The 16,816-nt window shown below is 41.9% G+C and overlaps 1 protein-coding gene across 6 annotated transcripts in view; it reads left to right on the forward strand.

The window, feature by feature from the left end:
* UNC79 (unc-79 homolog (C. elegans)) overlaps positions 1-16,816 on the forward strand; it is a 286,801-nt gene that overhangs the window by 221,722 nt on the left and 48,263 nt on the right. For all 6 annotated transcript variants that reach the window (XM_010836213.1, XM_010836214.1, XM_010836215.1 and 3 more), the window contains 6 exons: positions 1,898-2,038; positions 7,231-7,269; positions 11,489-11,601; positions 11,690-11,775; positions 12,914-13,087; positions 15,757-15,825. In XM_010836213.1, coding sequence (XP_010834515.1) covers positions 1,898-2,038; positions 7,231-7,269; positions 11,489-11,601; positions 11,690-11,775; positions 12,914-13,087; positions 15,757-15,825 — 622 coding nt within the window. The remainder of the gene's footprint in view (positions 1-1,897; positions 2,039-7,230; positions 7,270-11,488; positions 11,602-11,689; positions 11,776-12,913; positions 13,088-15,756; positions 15,826-16,816) is intronic.

The following is a 16,816-nucleotide window of genomic DNA, read 5'->3' on the forward strand; positions in this document are numbered from 1 at the left end:
AAAATCCCCCAACCAGAGATTCTAAATTGTTAGGGTGGGACTAAGTTTGAGGCTTGATTCTTTTTCCCATCCTGCTGGCAAGATCCATTCTCTGAATCTCAGATTGGCTATGTTGCCTCTTGTTTGTCTGTCTTCACTATCCCAAGATTTCTTACGGAATCCAAATGCTTTAGCTTATTGTAAAAGGCCCTTCAGGTTATGAATGTATGGACTTAACCACCGGAACTCTTTCTCTCCTCCACAAATTCATGGGTGCCCTTCTCTCTGTACTTTCTCTGCCTGGTGAACTCCTGCTCATACATCAAAATCCAGCTTAAGGCAAAGTTTCTCTAATTTCACAAGGCAAAATGCATCATGCAGTTCTCCAGGTTTCCATAGTATTTGATATATCTCTCTATTCTACCACTTGGCACACTGTATTTTAATTGTTTAGTTGTTTGTACACATGTTTTGTAATAGACTGTGAGTTCCTTAGCGACTTGGACTCCTTCCTCTGTATTTTGTAGTCTGAGCTCCCTTTACATTGCCTGGCATATAAATGTTGTTCAGTAAGTATGATAAAGAATAAGACGTGTAGGATTTCAAGCTTGGAGAGATCTCTCTTGGGCTGAGGAGGCTTCCTGGTAAAGGTGAGCTAAGTGACAAATTGAGTAAGTTTGTGATAAAAAGGGAGGAAGGTGAGGTTGGAGGAGGTGCGTGAGGATCCTTGCGGCTGGTCATAGCTGGCTATCATTACTGTAGAAGGGAAGGGCCTATCTCGAACAGCTGCCTTAGAATGTCCACATGGGGAGCACCTACTTGGTTGTGGAGGGCTCTTCTTAGCTCCTTCTTTGGTATAATTTCCTCCGTTTTGTGTCCTCCTCCAAGTCTCAATCTTTCCTAGTTGTCTTCCCGGTTGCCTTTGTTGGGGGAACTCGATTCACTGGGTTCCATAATAGCTTATGGAAAAACGCAAACAAACTTTTGGGCCAATCTGATATCTATTTTTTAGTTACAAAAGTGAACTTTGTATTTTAAAAAAGTCACTTTGTACGGATGACATATATATATTTATACACACACATTCATGCACACACACACGTATTTTAGAGAGTTTTCAGATAGAAAGTCACAGTGGCAATCATAGTTCTGCTCCCTTTGCTCTTCCTAGTAGACTTCCCTTCACTTTATTATTTTTTTTTATTTTTTATTTTTTTTATTATTTTTTTTCCCCTTCACTTTATAAAGCTGCCCAGCCGCAGCTGAAAAAAAGAGCCCTGCTTTCATTGAGATGAAATTAACTGAACCTACCTTAGATAGTGTGAAGAGCAACAAGTTGGAAGTTCCTTAAGAGCAAGGGCCATTGTGTTTTTATAGACTATACTCAGTAGGTGGTGAGTTCATAAAACTGATCTGAGTGAGGTTTTCTATAGGGTTCTATTGACTATTCTTTCACTCACAAATAGGACATTTTTAGATCTGAAAGTTTAGGAAGGCTTCTATTTGTGTCTAGACATTTTTCACTTTTAATTTCAACCAATGAAAAAAAATCTGCTTATTGATTATCCCTGGAAATAATTTCACATACATAAAATCCCTCAACCAGAAACCTCAAATTATTAGTCCAATTGGTACTTCTTGTAAAACGAATCAATAATGCTTGTATAGACCAGATAGCTATGAGTTGAAAGACCATTTTCAGTGATCAGAGGAAACTTCACGGTCTCTTCTGTGTGTGCTACTTCTGTGTCTAAGGTGAGACTAGTGTTCGAGTGTCCTATTTATTATTAAAAAGGGACCACTGACCTCCTTTTGGGGATTTTTCCAACTCTCACCAAAAAAAAAAAAAGGCTATATGCGCTTATATCTTGAAACCATTGTCAGCTCTCATGGAAAGCACTCCTCCGTTTCTTTGCAGATGCCATGACTGTGGGGCCATTCTTGAAGAGTACGATGAGGAAACCCTGGGGCTGGCCATTGTGGTCCTCTCCACGTTCATCCACTTAAGCCCAGACTTGGCAGCCCCCTTGTTGCTGGACATCATGCAGTCTGTGGGAAGGTGAATGTCAGCTTCTGTTTTGATTGGTAGAAAGGAGCCTTAGTCTATTAACCTTGTCAGTTCAAGGTGAAACATTCTGTAACCTTACAGATGCTTAATGTCTGTGGGATCAACTCAGACTAATTTCACAAACCGAAGGGAGCAAATTTTTGGTTGAATTCTACAGCCATGCAGGGTCACAAGTCACAGTATCAGAGTGGAGACAGAGGAAACTGCACTGAGAAGACTCTACTGGTTCCTTGTTCCCTGTTACTATGTGAGCCAGTGTGTGTCACAGCACTCACAACTGTGAATTTCTCACACTAAACACGTTGTAACTTTTAGATATTATTACCTCTCTCTGTCTGTTTTAAGATGGGTTTTCCAGGCACTTTGTAATCTGGGGGTGGCTCACTTCATTATGCAACTTGGGGCACTGTCCTGTGAAGGGATAAATGGAAGTATAGCAGTTTTATACTTCTGACTCGGAAAAAGGAAGGAGGCACACATTTGGGGAATAGAGCCTTCAGCCTGACTGATTAAAACTTAGCTGCTCAGAGAATTTTCATATAAAGAAAATTCCATTTAGTACATAGGACATTAGAAGAAAAGTGTTATATTTCATGGAAGTAGAGTTCAAACTCAGTAACAAAGTGTAGTTCTAGCATACACAATGCACAGGAGAGGACTGTACTAGATTCCACGTGAATGTACTGGGGCTTCCTTGGTAGTTGAGCAGTAAGAACACCTGCTGTAATGCAGGACATGTGGCAGGAGTCAAGGGTTCAATCCCTGGCTTGGAAGATCCTCTTGAAAAGGAAATGGTAACCCACTCCAGTATTCTTGCCTGGAGAATCCCATGGACAGAGAAGCCTTTGGGGCTATAGTCCACGGGGTCAACAGGAGTCAGACATGACTTAGTGCCTAAACAGCAGCAAATGAATGTCGTGTGCAACCTGTGCTAGCAGAGAGCGAGGTCTCTAGGCTGCAGGCATCACACCCGCCTAACTCTTGCCTTTAAGTGCTTTGTGGCTTAGTTGTTGAAGAGGACCGTGATGTGTGGCAAAACTGAGTAGCCATAAAAGATGGAAGATCATTAAGAGCTGTGCTGAGTGTGTGTGCTGAGTGCTATGGGAGTTCAGGATGGAAATGATTTCTTAGGGAAAAGTCTCTATGAAGGAGGTTAGAGAAAAAACTGGATTCTACAGATTCCTGGTATTTTTTTAAATAAAAGCTTTTAAAAATGTCTGGGTCTTTGTTGCTGCATGCAGGCTTTCTCTGGTTGCAGCTTGAGGGCTTCTCATTGTGGTGGCTTCTCTGGTTGCAGAGCACAGACTCTAGGGCAGAGGCTCAGTATTTGTGGGACATGGGTGGAGTTGCCCCACGGCAGGTGGTTGTATTCTAAGACCAGGAATCGAACCCATGTCTCCTGCATTGTAAGACAGACTCTCAACTACTGGACCACAAGGGAAACCTCAAATTCCTGGTATTTGATGGAGGAAAGAGAATAAATATTAATGGAGCTAAAATTTAATGTTTCTAATAAAAAAAAAAGATGATTTCAAGTTAAACAGGGAAGCGTTAAAATCCCCTTAGATGTGCATATTTTGTGCTGTGCTTAGTCACTCAGTTGTGTCCAACTCTTTGCAACCCCATGGACTATAACCCACCAGGCTCCTCTGCCATGGGGATTCTCTAGGCAAGAATAGTGGAGTGGGTTGCCATGCCCTCCAGGGGATCTTCCCAGCCAGGAACTGAACCATGAGCCACGAGGGAAGCCCAAGAATACTCAAGTGGGTAGCCTATCCCTTCTCCAGGGGATCTTTCCAACCCAGGAATCAAACCAGAGTCTCCTGCATTGCAGGGATTTTTTACTAGCTAAGCTACCAGGGAATACCTTAAGAGTATATAATCAGAGATGGGGTAACTATTCCACCTCTAATATTTAGAAATAGCCAATGTGTGAAATAAGTGATGAACACAGAGAGATAAGAAAAGATGAATTATTTCATTTAAGCCCTTGACTTTAACCTAATCATAATAAACATGGAATAAATGTTATACCAGCTATGAGTAAGACTTGTGAAATTGGAAGTTTTTATTAATGCAAATGCATAATTCCTATTATTAATACTTTTCAGTTTTAGAACAGACAGAATTATTGCTCTGGTCTTCTACGATCTCCTTGAAATAGATGATCTGTTATTATAATAGATACATAGAGGGGTTTTTATTTTGTTTTTGTTTGTTTTAACATAAGAGAGAATAAACTGTGTTCAAGCATTGCCAACTGTTAGGATAGAAACACACAAACTTTGAAGAAAACAGTGCAGATATATTTTTAGATACTTAAGTGTACAAATGGTGGTCCAGTGGTTAATCATGCACTTCACTGCAAGGGGCATGTCTTCCATCACTGTTTGGGGAACTAAGGTCCCACATGCTTCAGGGCACGGCCAAAAACACCCCAAGCCAAAACAAAAAAAGTAAATCTCTACCTCCTTTGGACAGACAAGCAAGAGACAGAGAGAGCGTTAAAGCAAGCTGCCATGATTCTTAGCAGCTAGAACTACTGATAAAGCAGATTGAGTAGTCACCTGGTTTAGGGGTTCCTCAGTTCAGTTCAGTTCAGTAGCTCAGTCGTGTCCGACTCTTTGCGACCCCATGAATCGCAGCACGCCAGGCCTCCCTGTCCATCACCAACTCCCGGAGTTCACTCAGACTCACATCCTTCGAGTCAGTGATGACATCCAGCTGTCTCATCCTCTGTCGTCCCCTTCTCCTCCTGCCCCCAATCCCTCCCAGCATCAGACTGCTGCTGCTGCTGCTAAGTCACTTCAGTCGTGTCCGACTCTGTGTGACCCCATAGACGGCAGCCCACAAGGCTCCCCCGTCCCTGGGATTCTCCAGGCAAGAACACTGGAGTGGGTTGCCATTTCCTTCTCCAATGCATGAAACTGAAAAGTGAAACTGAAGTCGCTCAGTCGTGTCCGACTCTTAGCGACCCCATGGACTGCAGCTTACTGAGCTCCTCTGTCCATGGGATTTTCCAGGCAAGAGTACTGAAGTGGGGTGCCATTGCCTTCTCTGCATCAGACTAGCATGACTCAATTCCGAATGAGGTAATGTGGATTTATGAACACTTAATTTATTTATTTTAGTCCCACAGGAACTATTTCCAGCATGTTCTAAGAGTGTGTATATTCAGCACATCCATTTTATTTTATTTTTAAACTTTACAATATTGTATTGGCACATCCATTTTATCACACAAGACTTTCTATATGATTTCATTTTTTTGCTCTCTACTTAGATCCCTCTTAATCTACTCACCCCTTTTTCTAGATGCAGCCTTCAAGATCACGTTGACTGCACCCTTCTTTACTATTTATTTCATTTGCCAGTGCTTACCTGCTCACTGTAGTGTCATTAGTGTGAAAGAGCCAACTGGGAATGCTGTCTGGTGTTACTGGTGCTGGACCCTCTGTTCCTTTCCAAATGCAGTCTGAATGCGATTCATTGTTATGGTGTTAAATAAATAAAATTTTAGCATTATCCATGTTTGTTTCTTCAATATCTTACTGACCAAGACATGTTTTACTAAACCCATCAATTTAGTACACTCTTTTTCTTTCTACACATCTAGAGTTTTCCATTTATATGGAACCATATAATTGGGACTTCCCAGGAGAAGGCAATGGCACCCCACTCCAGTACTCTTGCCTGGCAAATCCCATGGATGGAGGAGCCTGGTGGGCTGCAGTCCATGGGGTCGCTAGGAGTCGGACATGACTGAGCGACTTCACTTTCACTTTTCACTTTCATGCATTGGAGAAGGAAATGGCAACCCACTCCAGTGTTCTTGCCTGGAGAATCCCAGGGACCGGGGAGCCTGGTAGGCTGCCGTCTCTGGGGTCTCACAGAGTCGGACACGACTGAAGCGACTTAGCAGCAGCGCAGCAGGTGGTGCTAGTGGTAAAGAACCCATCTGCTAATACAGGAGACATAAAAGACTCAGGTTTGATCCCTGGGTGGGGAAGATCCCCTGGTGGAGGGCATGGCCACCCACTCCAGTATTCTTGCCTGGAGAATCCCACGGACAGAGGCAGGCTATAATCTGTAGGGTCACAAAGAGTCGGACACAACTGAAGCAACTTAGCATGTTGATTACTTAACCTAAAAAAATTTCTCTTCCCAAGATGTCATTTCAACTTAACAGTTAGCTGACAAATTCCTTTATTACACATTTTACTATCTTCTAGAGGTTTTTACAGTTTGTGGCTTATTTGTGATTAGGTTTCAGAAGTTGTATACAAAGCAATGAATTGTTTCAATTAATTTTTATTAGAGAATAGTTGCTTTACAGTGTTGAGTGAGTTTCTGCTATACAGCCAAGTGAATCAGTTATACAAAGAAATGAATTTTGAGTCGAGTTAAAATGGGGATAGGGCTTCCGTAATAGCCCAGTTGGTAAAGAGTCCACCTGCAAACAGGAGACCCCAGTTCGATTCGTGGGTCCGGAAGATCCACTGCCAAAAGGATAGGTACCCACTCCAGGATTCTTGTGCTTGCCCTGTGGCTCAGCGGGTAAAGAATCTGCCTGCAATGTGGGAGACCTGGGTTCAATCCCTGAGTTGGGAAGATCCCCTGGGGAAGGGAAAGGCTACCCACTCCAGGATTCTTGTGCTTGCCCTGTGGCTCAGCGGGTAAAGAATCCGCCTGCGATGTGGGAGACCTGGGTTCAATCCCTGAGTTGGGAAGATCCCCTGGGGAAGGGAAAGGCTACCCACTCCAGTATTCTGGCCTGGAGAATTCCATGGACTGTATAATCCATGGGGTCCCAAAGAGTGGGACACGACTGAGCAACTTTCACTTTCAGTATAGGGGTGGACTAGGTCAAATACTGTTCTGACATCTGTTAGATTTGGTTGCAAAGAACATGCTTGTAGATTGGCTGGGTGATAGTCAACTAACTCAACTGTATGCCTCACCACGGAAATATCTAATTTGATGTAGAAAGCAGAGTTCAGAAACTGGAGTAAGCTGAACCTGGAGACTGACCCCTGAATGGGTCTTCTGTCCCTGCTCAAGGGAATTGTCAATGGTTTTACATGCCCCCCATCTAAATGGGAGCTGCAGTGGGGCATACAGTACTCTTGCATTTCATTATGAAAGCATGACACTCATGTGACTCTGTTTACTTTACTCCCTAGATTGGCCTCCAGCATGACTTTTTCTAATCAAGCAGAAAGGTAAGCTCCTTCAGTGAGGCAAAGCTCACTTTCCTCCATTCCTGCATGTTCCTCCATTTCTAAAACACAAGTGTGATTACCATGAGACGAGTATTGTTACATTCGGTTGCAACTCCAGAGAGCACACATTCACTTTGCATTCACACCTTCATTTATTCACTCATTTTAGTCAACAAATACTTTTAAGTCCACTCCATATCAGGCAGCATGCTAGATACTTAGGTTTCTACTGGGGGCAAAACTGACATGGTTCCTGCCTTTGAGGGGCTTAAAGTCTGTCTGGGAGGCAAACATGAATTAAATATTTGCATGAGTTTGTGATTGTAAGCTGCTAAATGCTATGAACAGAAAGAATATTAAGACTTGTATGTGCCTGTGTGCATGCATGCTAAGTTGCTTCAGTCGTGCGTGTCTGACGCTTTGCAACCCTATATCCATAAGGTAGCCCACCAGGCTCCTGTGTCCATGGGATTCTCCAGGCGAGAATACTGGAGTAAGTTGCCATGCCCTCCTCCAGGGGATCTTCCCACCCAGGGATCAAACCTGCTTCCTTGATATCACGTCTCCTGAATTGGCAGGCAGGTTCTTTACCACTAAAAGTGAATTGAAAGTGAAAGTTGCTCAGTCATGTCCAGCTCTTTGCAACTCCATGGACCATACAGTCCATGGAATTCTTCAGGCCAGAATACTGGAGTCGGTAGCCTATCCCTTCTCCAGCAGATCTTCCTGACCCAGGGATCGAACTGGTGTCTCCTGCATTGCAGGTGGATTCTTTACCGGCTGAGCTACCAGGGGAGCCCAAATTCTTTACCATTAGTGCCACCTATGCTATGCTAAGTCACTTCAGTCCTGTCCGACTCTGCGCGACCCCAGAGACAGCAGCCCACCGGGCTCCCCCCGTCCCTGGGATTCTCCAGGCAAGAACACTGGAGTGGGTTGCCATTTCCTTCTCCAGTGCATGAAAGTGAAAAGTGAAAGTGAAGTCGCTCAGTCGTGTCCGACTCTTAGCGACCCCAGGGACTGCAGCCCACCAGGCTCCTCCATCCATGGGATTTTCCAAGCCAGAGTGCTACCTATTCAGCAACTATTTACGGAGTGACTGCTAGCAACTGAGGATGCCCTAGTGAACAAAAGAGCAAATCTTGGCTCTCGTGAAACTTAGATTCTAGTTGAGGAGGCAGACAATGAGCTAATTAACAACAACAAAAAAACCCTGATAATTTAATATCATTTAGTACTAAATTCTATGAAAAATAATCAAGAAAGCCCAGGAGATAGAGAGGGGTGGATGTGGTATTTTAGATATAGTAGCTTTTCTGAGCAAATTATATTTAAACAAAACATAAGATAGTAGGAGAGTGCGCCACACAGCAATTTATCGAAAAAATGTTCCTGGTGGAGGAAGCAGCACATGCATACGCCCACATATCCCAAGGGCTTCCCAGGTAGCTCAGTGGTAAAGGATTCTCCTGCCAATGCAGGCTGTTCAGGGGACACATTTTTGATCCCTGGTTTGGGAAGATTCCCTGGAATAGGAAATGGCAACCCCACTCCAGTATCCTTGCCCAGAGAATCCCATGGACAGAGGAACCTGGCAGGCTACAGTCCATGGGGTCGCAAAGAGCTGGACACGACTCAGCGACTGAACAACAGCGAAATTTCCAGGTTCTTGGTCTTTTTCGCTGATCCGTACATTACGCCGTCACCACGCTGTGCTGGTTACTGTAGCTGTAGAGTAAGTCGTGAAGTCAGATGGTGTGAATCTTCCAACTTTGGTTGTCCTTTTCAAGATTAGTTTGGATATTCTGGATTCTTTATGTTTCCATATAAATTTTAGAATAAGCTTTTCAGTCCAGGGAGAAAAAGCCTGCTAGGACTGTCTTCAAACTATAAGTCAATCTGAGGATAAATGACCCTATAAAAATATTATCTTTTAATTCATAAACGTAATATATACTTTCATTTCATTTAGTCTTTGTTTCTCGCAACAGTGTTTTGTGGCTTTCACTGTAGAGATCTTGCATAACTTCTGTTAAATTTACTACGAGGAATTTTGTTTTTTTAAAGCCAGTATAAATAGAATTTAAAAAATTTTTTATTTTCTTACTTTCTGCTGCTTATATACAAATATACTATTTTTTAACACTGTACTGTAATAAACTAAATTCACTTAGTTGTAATAGTTGCTTTTTAGATTCCTTGAAATGTAAGCATACTTGTACGTAAAAAATCACATCATCTGTAAATAGTGACAGTTTTACCCCTTTCTGATTTTTTATACCTTTTTTGTTATCCTATTGCAATAACTAGGACCTCCAGTACAATAATAAAGATGTTATTGAGCATCCTTGCCTTGTTCCTAATCTGACAAGAAAAACATTTGTTATCTCACAATTAATTATGTTTACTATAGGTTTTCATAAGTGCCCTTACCCAGACAGGATGATTCCTCCTATTTCTAGTTATTTCTAGTTATTTCTAGTTTTTTTCTGAGAATTTTTTTATCATGAATTCATGTTGAATTTTGCCAAAGGCACTTAAATAATGGTATGTGTTTTGTACTTTTTTCTTTAAGATATCAAATTCCATTAACTGAGTTTTGAATATCAAGTCATTCTTACATTCTTGGGGTAAATTATTTGGTCATGGTCAATCATTCTTCGTATGTACAGTTGGATTCAATGTCCATGAAGACTATCGGTTTGTCTTTTTTATTTCTTTTATGTTCCTTCTTGGTTTTCGTTCTGTTTTATTTTGTTTTGTTTGTAATTCTTTATGTGATTTTAGCTTTAGGGCTTTGCTAGCCTCATAAAATAAACTGGGAAGGGTTCCCTCCTCTAATTTTTGAAAGAGTTTGTGAAAACTTGGTGTCATTTCTTCCTGAAGAATCTTTTTGACCTACAAGTTTGAACCAGCATATGAGGGCAGACAGGCAGAAAGAACAATTTAGGTAAGAGGGACTTTTTATGAGTTATCTGTCTAGGCTCTTTGATTTCCTCTTTCTTCCTTTCAGCCACTCAGCCAGAATCACCTCTGGGAATGTCCTTTCTGATACTTTGTGAGATTTTTAATGTTTTAATCTCATTTATTTATTTATTTTTGGTCACACCATACAGCATGTGGGGCTTCCCCAGTGGCCCAGATAGTAAAGAATCTGCCTGCAATGCAGGAGACAGGCGTTCGATTCCTGGGTCAGGGAGATCCCTTGGAGAAGGAAATGGCTACACACTCCAGTATTTTTGCCTGGAGAATCCTATGGATGGAGGAACCTGGTGGACTACAGCCCATGGGATCACAAAGAGTTGGACATGACTGAGCAATTAACATGTGCAGCATGTGAAATCATAGTTCCTTGGCCAGGGGTTGAACCCGTGCTCCCTGCAGTGGAAGAGCGGAGTCTTAACTCCTGGACTTTCAGGGAAGTCCCTTTTCTGATACTTTGGTCTAAAGGGAAAGGGCACATAATCATCTCTTGGCTCCCTGTTTTGACATGCAGAGGTGGTGTAGAGGGTAAAGGGGAAAACTGGATATATCAAAGTCCTAACCTTTTTACTAGTATCAGTTCAGAGGCCCCAAGAAAATGTGCCTGCTCTTCCAATAGGATGAACATCTCTCTCCCTGCATTCTTCCTTGGAGGTGCTCACTCTCATAGCCAATGCCACTTTATGGGAGAATCTTACTGATAATCCTCATCCTGAATTCTAGTCCTGTCTCTGCGACCCTCTGGACTTGTAACCTTTGTTGTTGTTTAGCCACCAAGTCATGTCCAGTTCTTTGTGACCCCATGGACTCCAGGCTCCTCTGTCCTCCACTCTCTCCTGGAGTTTGCTCAAATTGGTGTCCACTGAGTCAGTGATGCTAGCTAACCATCTCATCCTCTGCCACCCGCTTCTCCTTTTGCCTTCCATCTTTTCCAGCATCAGGGTCTTTGCAGGTCACCTTTTCTCTCTGGACCTGGGAACCCGCATCCAGCCATTCCAGCGGGGTGGCTGGAATTAGTCTGAGACCAACTCTGGCATTACCTGGTTCCTTCTTTCTAAAAGCTTATTGTTAAAAGTGATTCCATGTGACTAGAATATTTCATTTCATTAATGCAAGTGACAATGAGTTATTCCTTAAGAGGACGGTTGTGCATGTGAATAAATACGTAAATAAGTATCTGAACTCATGCTCGATGCTCCAAGATTCCTTGTTCTTTTCTCTCTCTGCTCAACCTCAGCATGATGGTCCCTGGCAATGCAGCTGGGGTGGCCAAGCAGTTCCTGCGCTGTATCTTCCATCAGCTGGCTCCCAATGGCATCTTCCCACAGCTGTTCCAGAGCACCATCAAAGGTAATTCATCCACGGGGGAGGCTGACACCACAGACATGGCTAGTTGCTGAAACGTGAACACTGCTAAATCTGACCATTGACTTTCCAGATGGGACCTTTTTACGGACCTTGGCCACATCTCTGATGGACTTCAACGAGCTGAGCTCTATTGCTGCTCTCAGCCAGCTCTTGGAGGTAGGTTTGCCTTGTCGACACTCTAAGCCCTTGTTGAAATCGCTTCTGAGAAAGAAATTCAAAGTCATTTAATTTAAATATTAAAAATTTAAATGTTAACTTAGATGCTGAATAATTTAATATGTAAAAGCTTAAAAGATAAAAATGACCAATGTATAGAAAGTCAGTTGGACACTGCTGTTTAGTGTGGATGTACTTAAAGCTTCTGGACCCCTCCACTAAGGGGTGGATGCCAGCCTCTGAGCACTCACTTTCAGCTTCCAAAATGTGTGGTGGATAAAGCCATGTGCACTACATTATGTGACTTTAGATTCATATTTCAGCTTCACAGCTTTGTTTGTCTCAGGATCTGGGTTCAAAGTCTGCTTATTTTCTGTATCTCAAGACTTGAAGTCAGTTCTCACCTCCACAGCTTATTCATTGTATCACGTAACCTGGAGTCTGTCTCTCTTCCTCCACTTATTAACTCTTTTAGTTAACTTGGATGGTTGGCGGCTTGCCTTGGGGACTTTGCTGTTCCTATAATGTGTGTGTTACTTACTCAGTCACGTCCGACTCTTTGTGACCCCATGGACTATAGCTCTCCAAGCTCCTCTGTCCTGGGAACTTTCCAGGCAAGGATACTGGAGTGGGTTGCCATTCCCTTCTCCAGGGGATTTTCCCAACCCTGGGATTGAATCTGGGTCTCCTGCATTGCAGGCAGATTCTTTACTGTCTGAGCCACCAGGGAAGTTTTTTAAGAAAATGGGTAAGTTTCCTGAAATTCAAATTTGGAGTAAGAGGAACAGCCGTGGAGAGTTTGTGTGTGTGTTAATCACTGCTGGTAGAGATACTAGCAAGCATCATTCACTCTGTCTTCTGAACACCTGACCATGCCAATTGTAGATCCTGGGAAGATATTTCCAGTTTCCTGCTCATGTTTTACCTTTCCTCACTGAGTCAAAAATCACAATTCCCCCTACCCCAAGTTTCTGTAGATTAGTCCATTTTTTCTCTGTACTCCTGCCAGGTACAAAGCTTACACACAACACGTTTTTAACGTGAGTATATGATTTTTTAAAAACTGATCTTCCCCAAACAGCTGTCTGAATTCCCACACCATTTCAGCAGTTGATTGCCTATGCTTTTGTGTTTTTAGGGTCTAAATAACAAAAAGAATTTACCAGCAGGGGGTGCTATGATACGCTGTTTGGAAAACATTGCCACCTTCATGGAAGCTCTGCCCATGGATGCTCCCAGTAGCCTCTGGACCACGATCAGCAATCAGTTTCAGACATTTTTTGCCAAGCTGCCTTGTGTTTTACCTCTGAAGGTAAGCTGAACCCTGGATTTCATTTCAAATCACTTCCTTACTGTTTGCAGGCCACCTGGCCTAGGCAGATTTAATGTTTTGTAAAGGGCTAGAAGGAATCTTTGTTAGCCACAGAGTAGAAAGTGTTATTGAGATTTTCTCTCCAAATGTTGCAGTATTGACAGTAATATTCAGTCATTCTGACTTAGTGATTTCATGTTTCCAGTTGATGAAAAAATAAAAAGTTCAGGAAGACATTAGTAGATTGTGTTTATCTAGAAAATGTTCTCAAATGGATATTAAATAAATTTGTAAGTAAATAGTTTCATAAGAAAGGAGACCAGACATATAATGTCAAGCTTCAATTTTAGAGAATTGTCTAAAATTTTGTGTTTGTGAATAAAGTACTTGCAAGACCAAGATGATATTTCTGTTTGACGGCTTTATGCTCGTCCCCACCGTCACTCCCTACCCAGGGCCATGCCACCCTCCAAGAATACCACATAATTATCTAGCCAGAAATCTGGTAGCCTAAGGAACAGTTTCAACATGAGCCCATTCAGTGGAAACACAGAATTGTATACTGTTAAAACTGGAAGAGACCTATAAACACCATCCTGTTTAATACTCCCATTTTCCAGATGGAGAACTGCGAATTCAGAGAGATAGAGGCAGTGGAAAGATCAGAACTCAAGTCTCTGACTAGTGTCCTGTCCACTAGTGGAATCTTGGAGTCACTCTCAGACAAGAGTGATTTGAAGGCATTCAGGTCTCCATCGCAGGGAGAAGAGAGGCGGCTGGTGGTGACCACTGTTGTGTCTTTGAACCTCATGGGTTCCACAAGCTTTTTGTGCTTTATCCAGATCACAGAATGAAAATATTCAACTCACAACAAAATAAATCACTTGATCTGCCAAGTGAAGTTACATGTTGGCAGCACCACTTTTGAAATGAGTATTACATACATGTAACATGTTTTTTTTTTTTTTAAATCCAACCATCTCTGATAATACATTTTTCTTAACTGGCAGATTTGGAAAATATGACCTTCAATAATGTCTGTAAGGATGATAATTCAGGGACCCTTAGCTTGGTGTGTTCTGCTTTCTGAGTCTGAAATTACTGTGAAAAGCAGGATTACTGAGATCTTTAGCATCTCTCATGTTCTCTGATCCTCGTCTATCCAGAATCTGAAGTAGTTGAATAAATCCAGGCAAAGGATGTTTATAGCTACTGTACAGATACACTTAGGAATACAAGTGTATGCATTTTAACAAGACCACATGGATCCTCTCTAGGACTAGAGAGCCGGTCAGGGCCATTCATTGCTTAAGAGCTGCACACTAGTAGAGAAGGGGTGAGGGGCAGGCATGGCAAATTTGTAAGCCTAATTTATAGCAGTCAGCCCTGTCCAAAAGGACCCTGACTACAAGGTAAACGAGTAGAGTGGAGTGAGATGAGAAGGAGAATTGAGATTCTTGAGAACTAGAAAGCACATCCTTTCTAACGGGATCAGCTGCTACTGGGTTCCGATCAGTTATTATTTGAGAATGCCTTCCTTGTGTTGCTCATCTGCCCACGTTTTCCAGGATATTTCCTGACTTCCTTCATAGGTCACGATGGGGACCTGATGAGCAGCTGGTTTTCAGCCCCTGGTCTAAAGTAATGTAAATGTCACATCAACTCCTATGGGTATTGAGAAGATTAAATAGAGCAATGGTTTTCTTAGAAGGTTCTTGTGAAAGGCTTTCAGAATTTATCTAAAAACTCACTCTGCTGGATTCTATCTGGGCACTTCCTCTGACCATCCTGTTTTGTATTTAATTTCTGGGGAAAAGATTAAGCCATTGAGAGACTTTCTGTAGTTTGTTCTCATCAATTTAGAGAAGTGGATTTCAAACTTCAGTGTGTATCATGGTCCCTGACGGACTTGCTAAAGTCTAATTCCTGGGCCTTATTCTGAGAACTTTCAGTTCAGTAGGGTTGTGACCTGAGCATTTGCATTCCAACTGGTTTCCAGGTAATACAGATGCTGCTAGTCCACACATCTCATTTGAAGAACCACTGACTTTGTTTATACTATCTTAAAGAGGTTAATATTCTACACAACTGCAGAGATCTGCTGTTGCAATATCATTAACCATGTTAAATAATATCATTGCTTATTCTTGCTGTAACATTTTCCCCCTAATCCAAAAACATATTATTTAAAAAGTACATTTTGATGTGAAATCATGCCAAAATACAATGCTACTTGATTTGTGAGGCATGGTTTTCGTTTGTAGAAATTTTACTGCTTTCCCCCAGGCTTTTGTTATGTCTTTTACTATCAGAGAAAGGACAGATTAAACATTCTTTATTTGGATTAATAACTCTAATGATTTTAAATTGATCTAAATAGGTTTTTTATTTCAACATGGCCTTTCACAAATTACTTCTTTAGAACTGGGCACATTTAATATCAATTAATATTATTTAATTGTTTAACTGTTTAATGAATGGCTTAATTAAATTTTTTAAAGCTAAGAATTCTTTTTTTTTCCAAACATGAATGTATGACATGGAAACCTGTAAGAAGGCAGATATATTTCAGATGTTTTTCCTAACATAAATTTGCTTGGAGAAAATATATGAAGCAGAAGATGTATTAAGAAGAGTACTGACTTTTGTTTTTTTGTATCGGTCCACAGTGTTCTTTAGACTCCAGTTTGAGAATTATGATTTGCCTCTTGAAGATACCCTCTACCAATGCCACAAGGGTATGTATGTTTCAGAAAAACATAGCTAGTTGGTTATGCAGTTATTTTTTTAATTGCTTTCTATTGGAGTATAGTTGCTTTACAAGATTGTGTTCGTTTCTGCTACACAGCAAAGTGAATCAGCTATGCATATACGTATATCCCCTCTTTTCTGGATTTCCTTTCCAATTAGGTCACCATAGCGCATTGAGTCCTGGAGAAGGAAATGGCAGCCCACTCCAGTATTCTTGCCTGAAGAATCCTGTGGACGGAGGAGCCTGGTGGGCTGCTGTCCATAGGGCTGTACAGAGTCGGACACGACTGAGACGACTTAGCATGCATGCATGCATTGGAGAAGGAAATGGCAACCCACTCCAGTATTCTTGCCTGGAGAATCCCAGGGACGGAGGAGCCTGGTGGGCTGCCGCCTATGGGGTCGCACAGAGTCAGACACGACTGAAGTGACTTAGCAGCAGCAGCAGCACATTGAGTCCAGTTCCCTGAGCTATGCAGTAGGTTCTCATTAGTTATCTATTTTATACATAGTATCAAAGGTATCAATATCCCAATCTACCAATTCATCCCCACTCTCCATTCCCCCTTGGTATTCAGTTGTTTTTTAACCCCACAACCACAGGCATGTAATGATACTGAAGAGATAGTTATCACGTACTAAATGCTTCACTTTCAACCTTTTGAAAGTGCCTAATATGAAAAAACTCGAATAGATCACAATATCATCGGTTCTCTTAGTCCTGGGCCACGTCAGGCAGTTCATCCCCAGTACCGTGATCTAGATGATCCTTCCAAACACAGATCTCTTTGCATGGGTTCCTTGCTTAAAATCCTTGATAGCTTCTCCCTTCTTTTATGATAATGTCCTGATTCCTTAATGGAGCATGCAAAAAGGCACTTCATTAACTTGCAAGCCCACCTTTCCAGTTTAGTCTTTGGCTAAAGGAGATCAGTCCTGGGTGTTCATCGGAAGGACTGATGTTGAAGCTGAAACTCC

Source organism: Bison bison, unplaced genomic scaffold (assembly GCF_000754665.1).
Source record: "Bison bison bison isolate TAMUID 2011002044 unplaced genomic scaffold, Bison_UMD1.0 scf7180017864061, whole genome shotgun sequence".
Classification (NCBI taxonomy): Eukaryota; Metazoa; Chordata; class Mammalia; order Artiodactyla; family Bovidae; genus Bison; species Bison bison.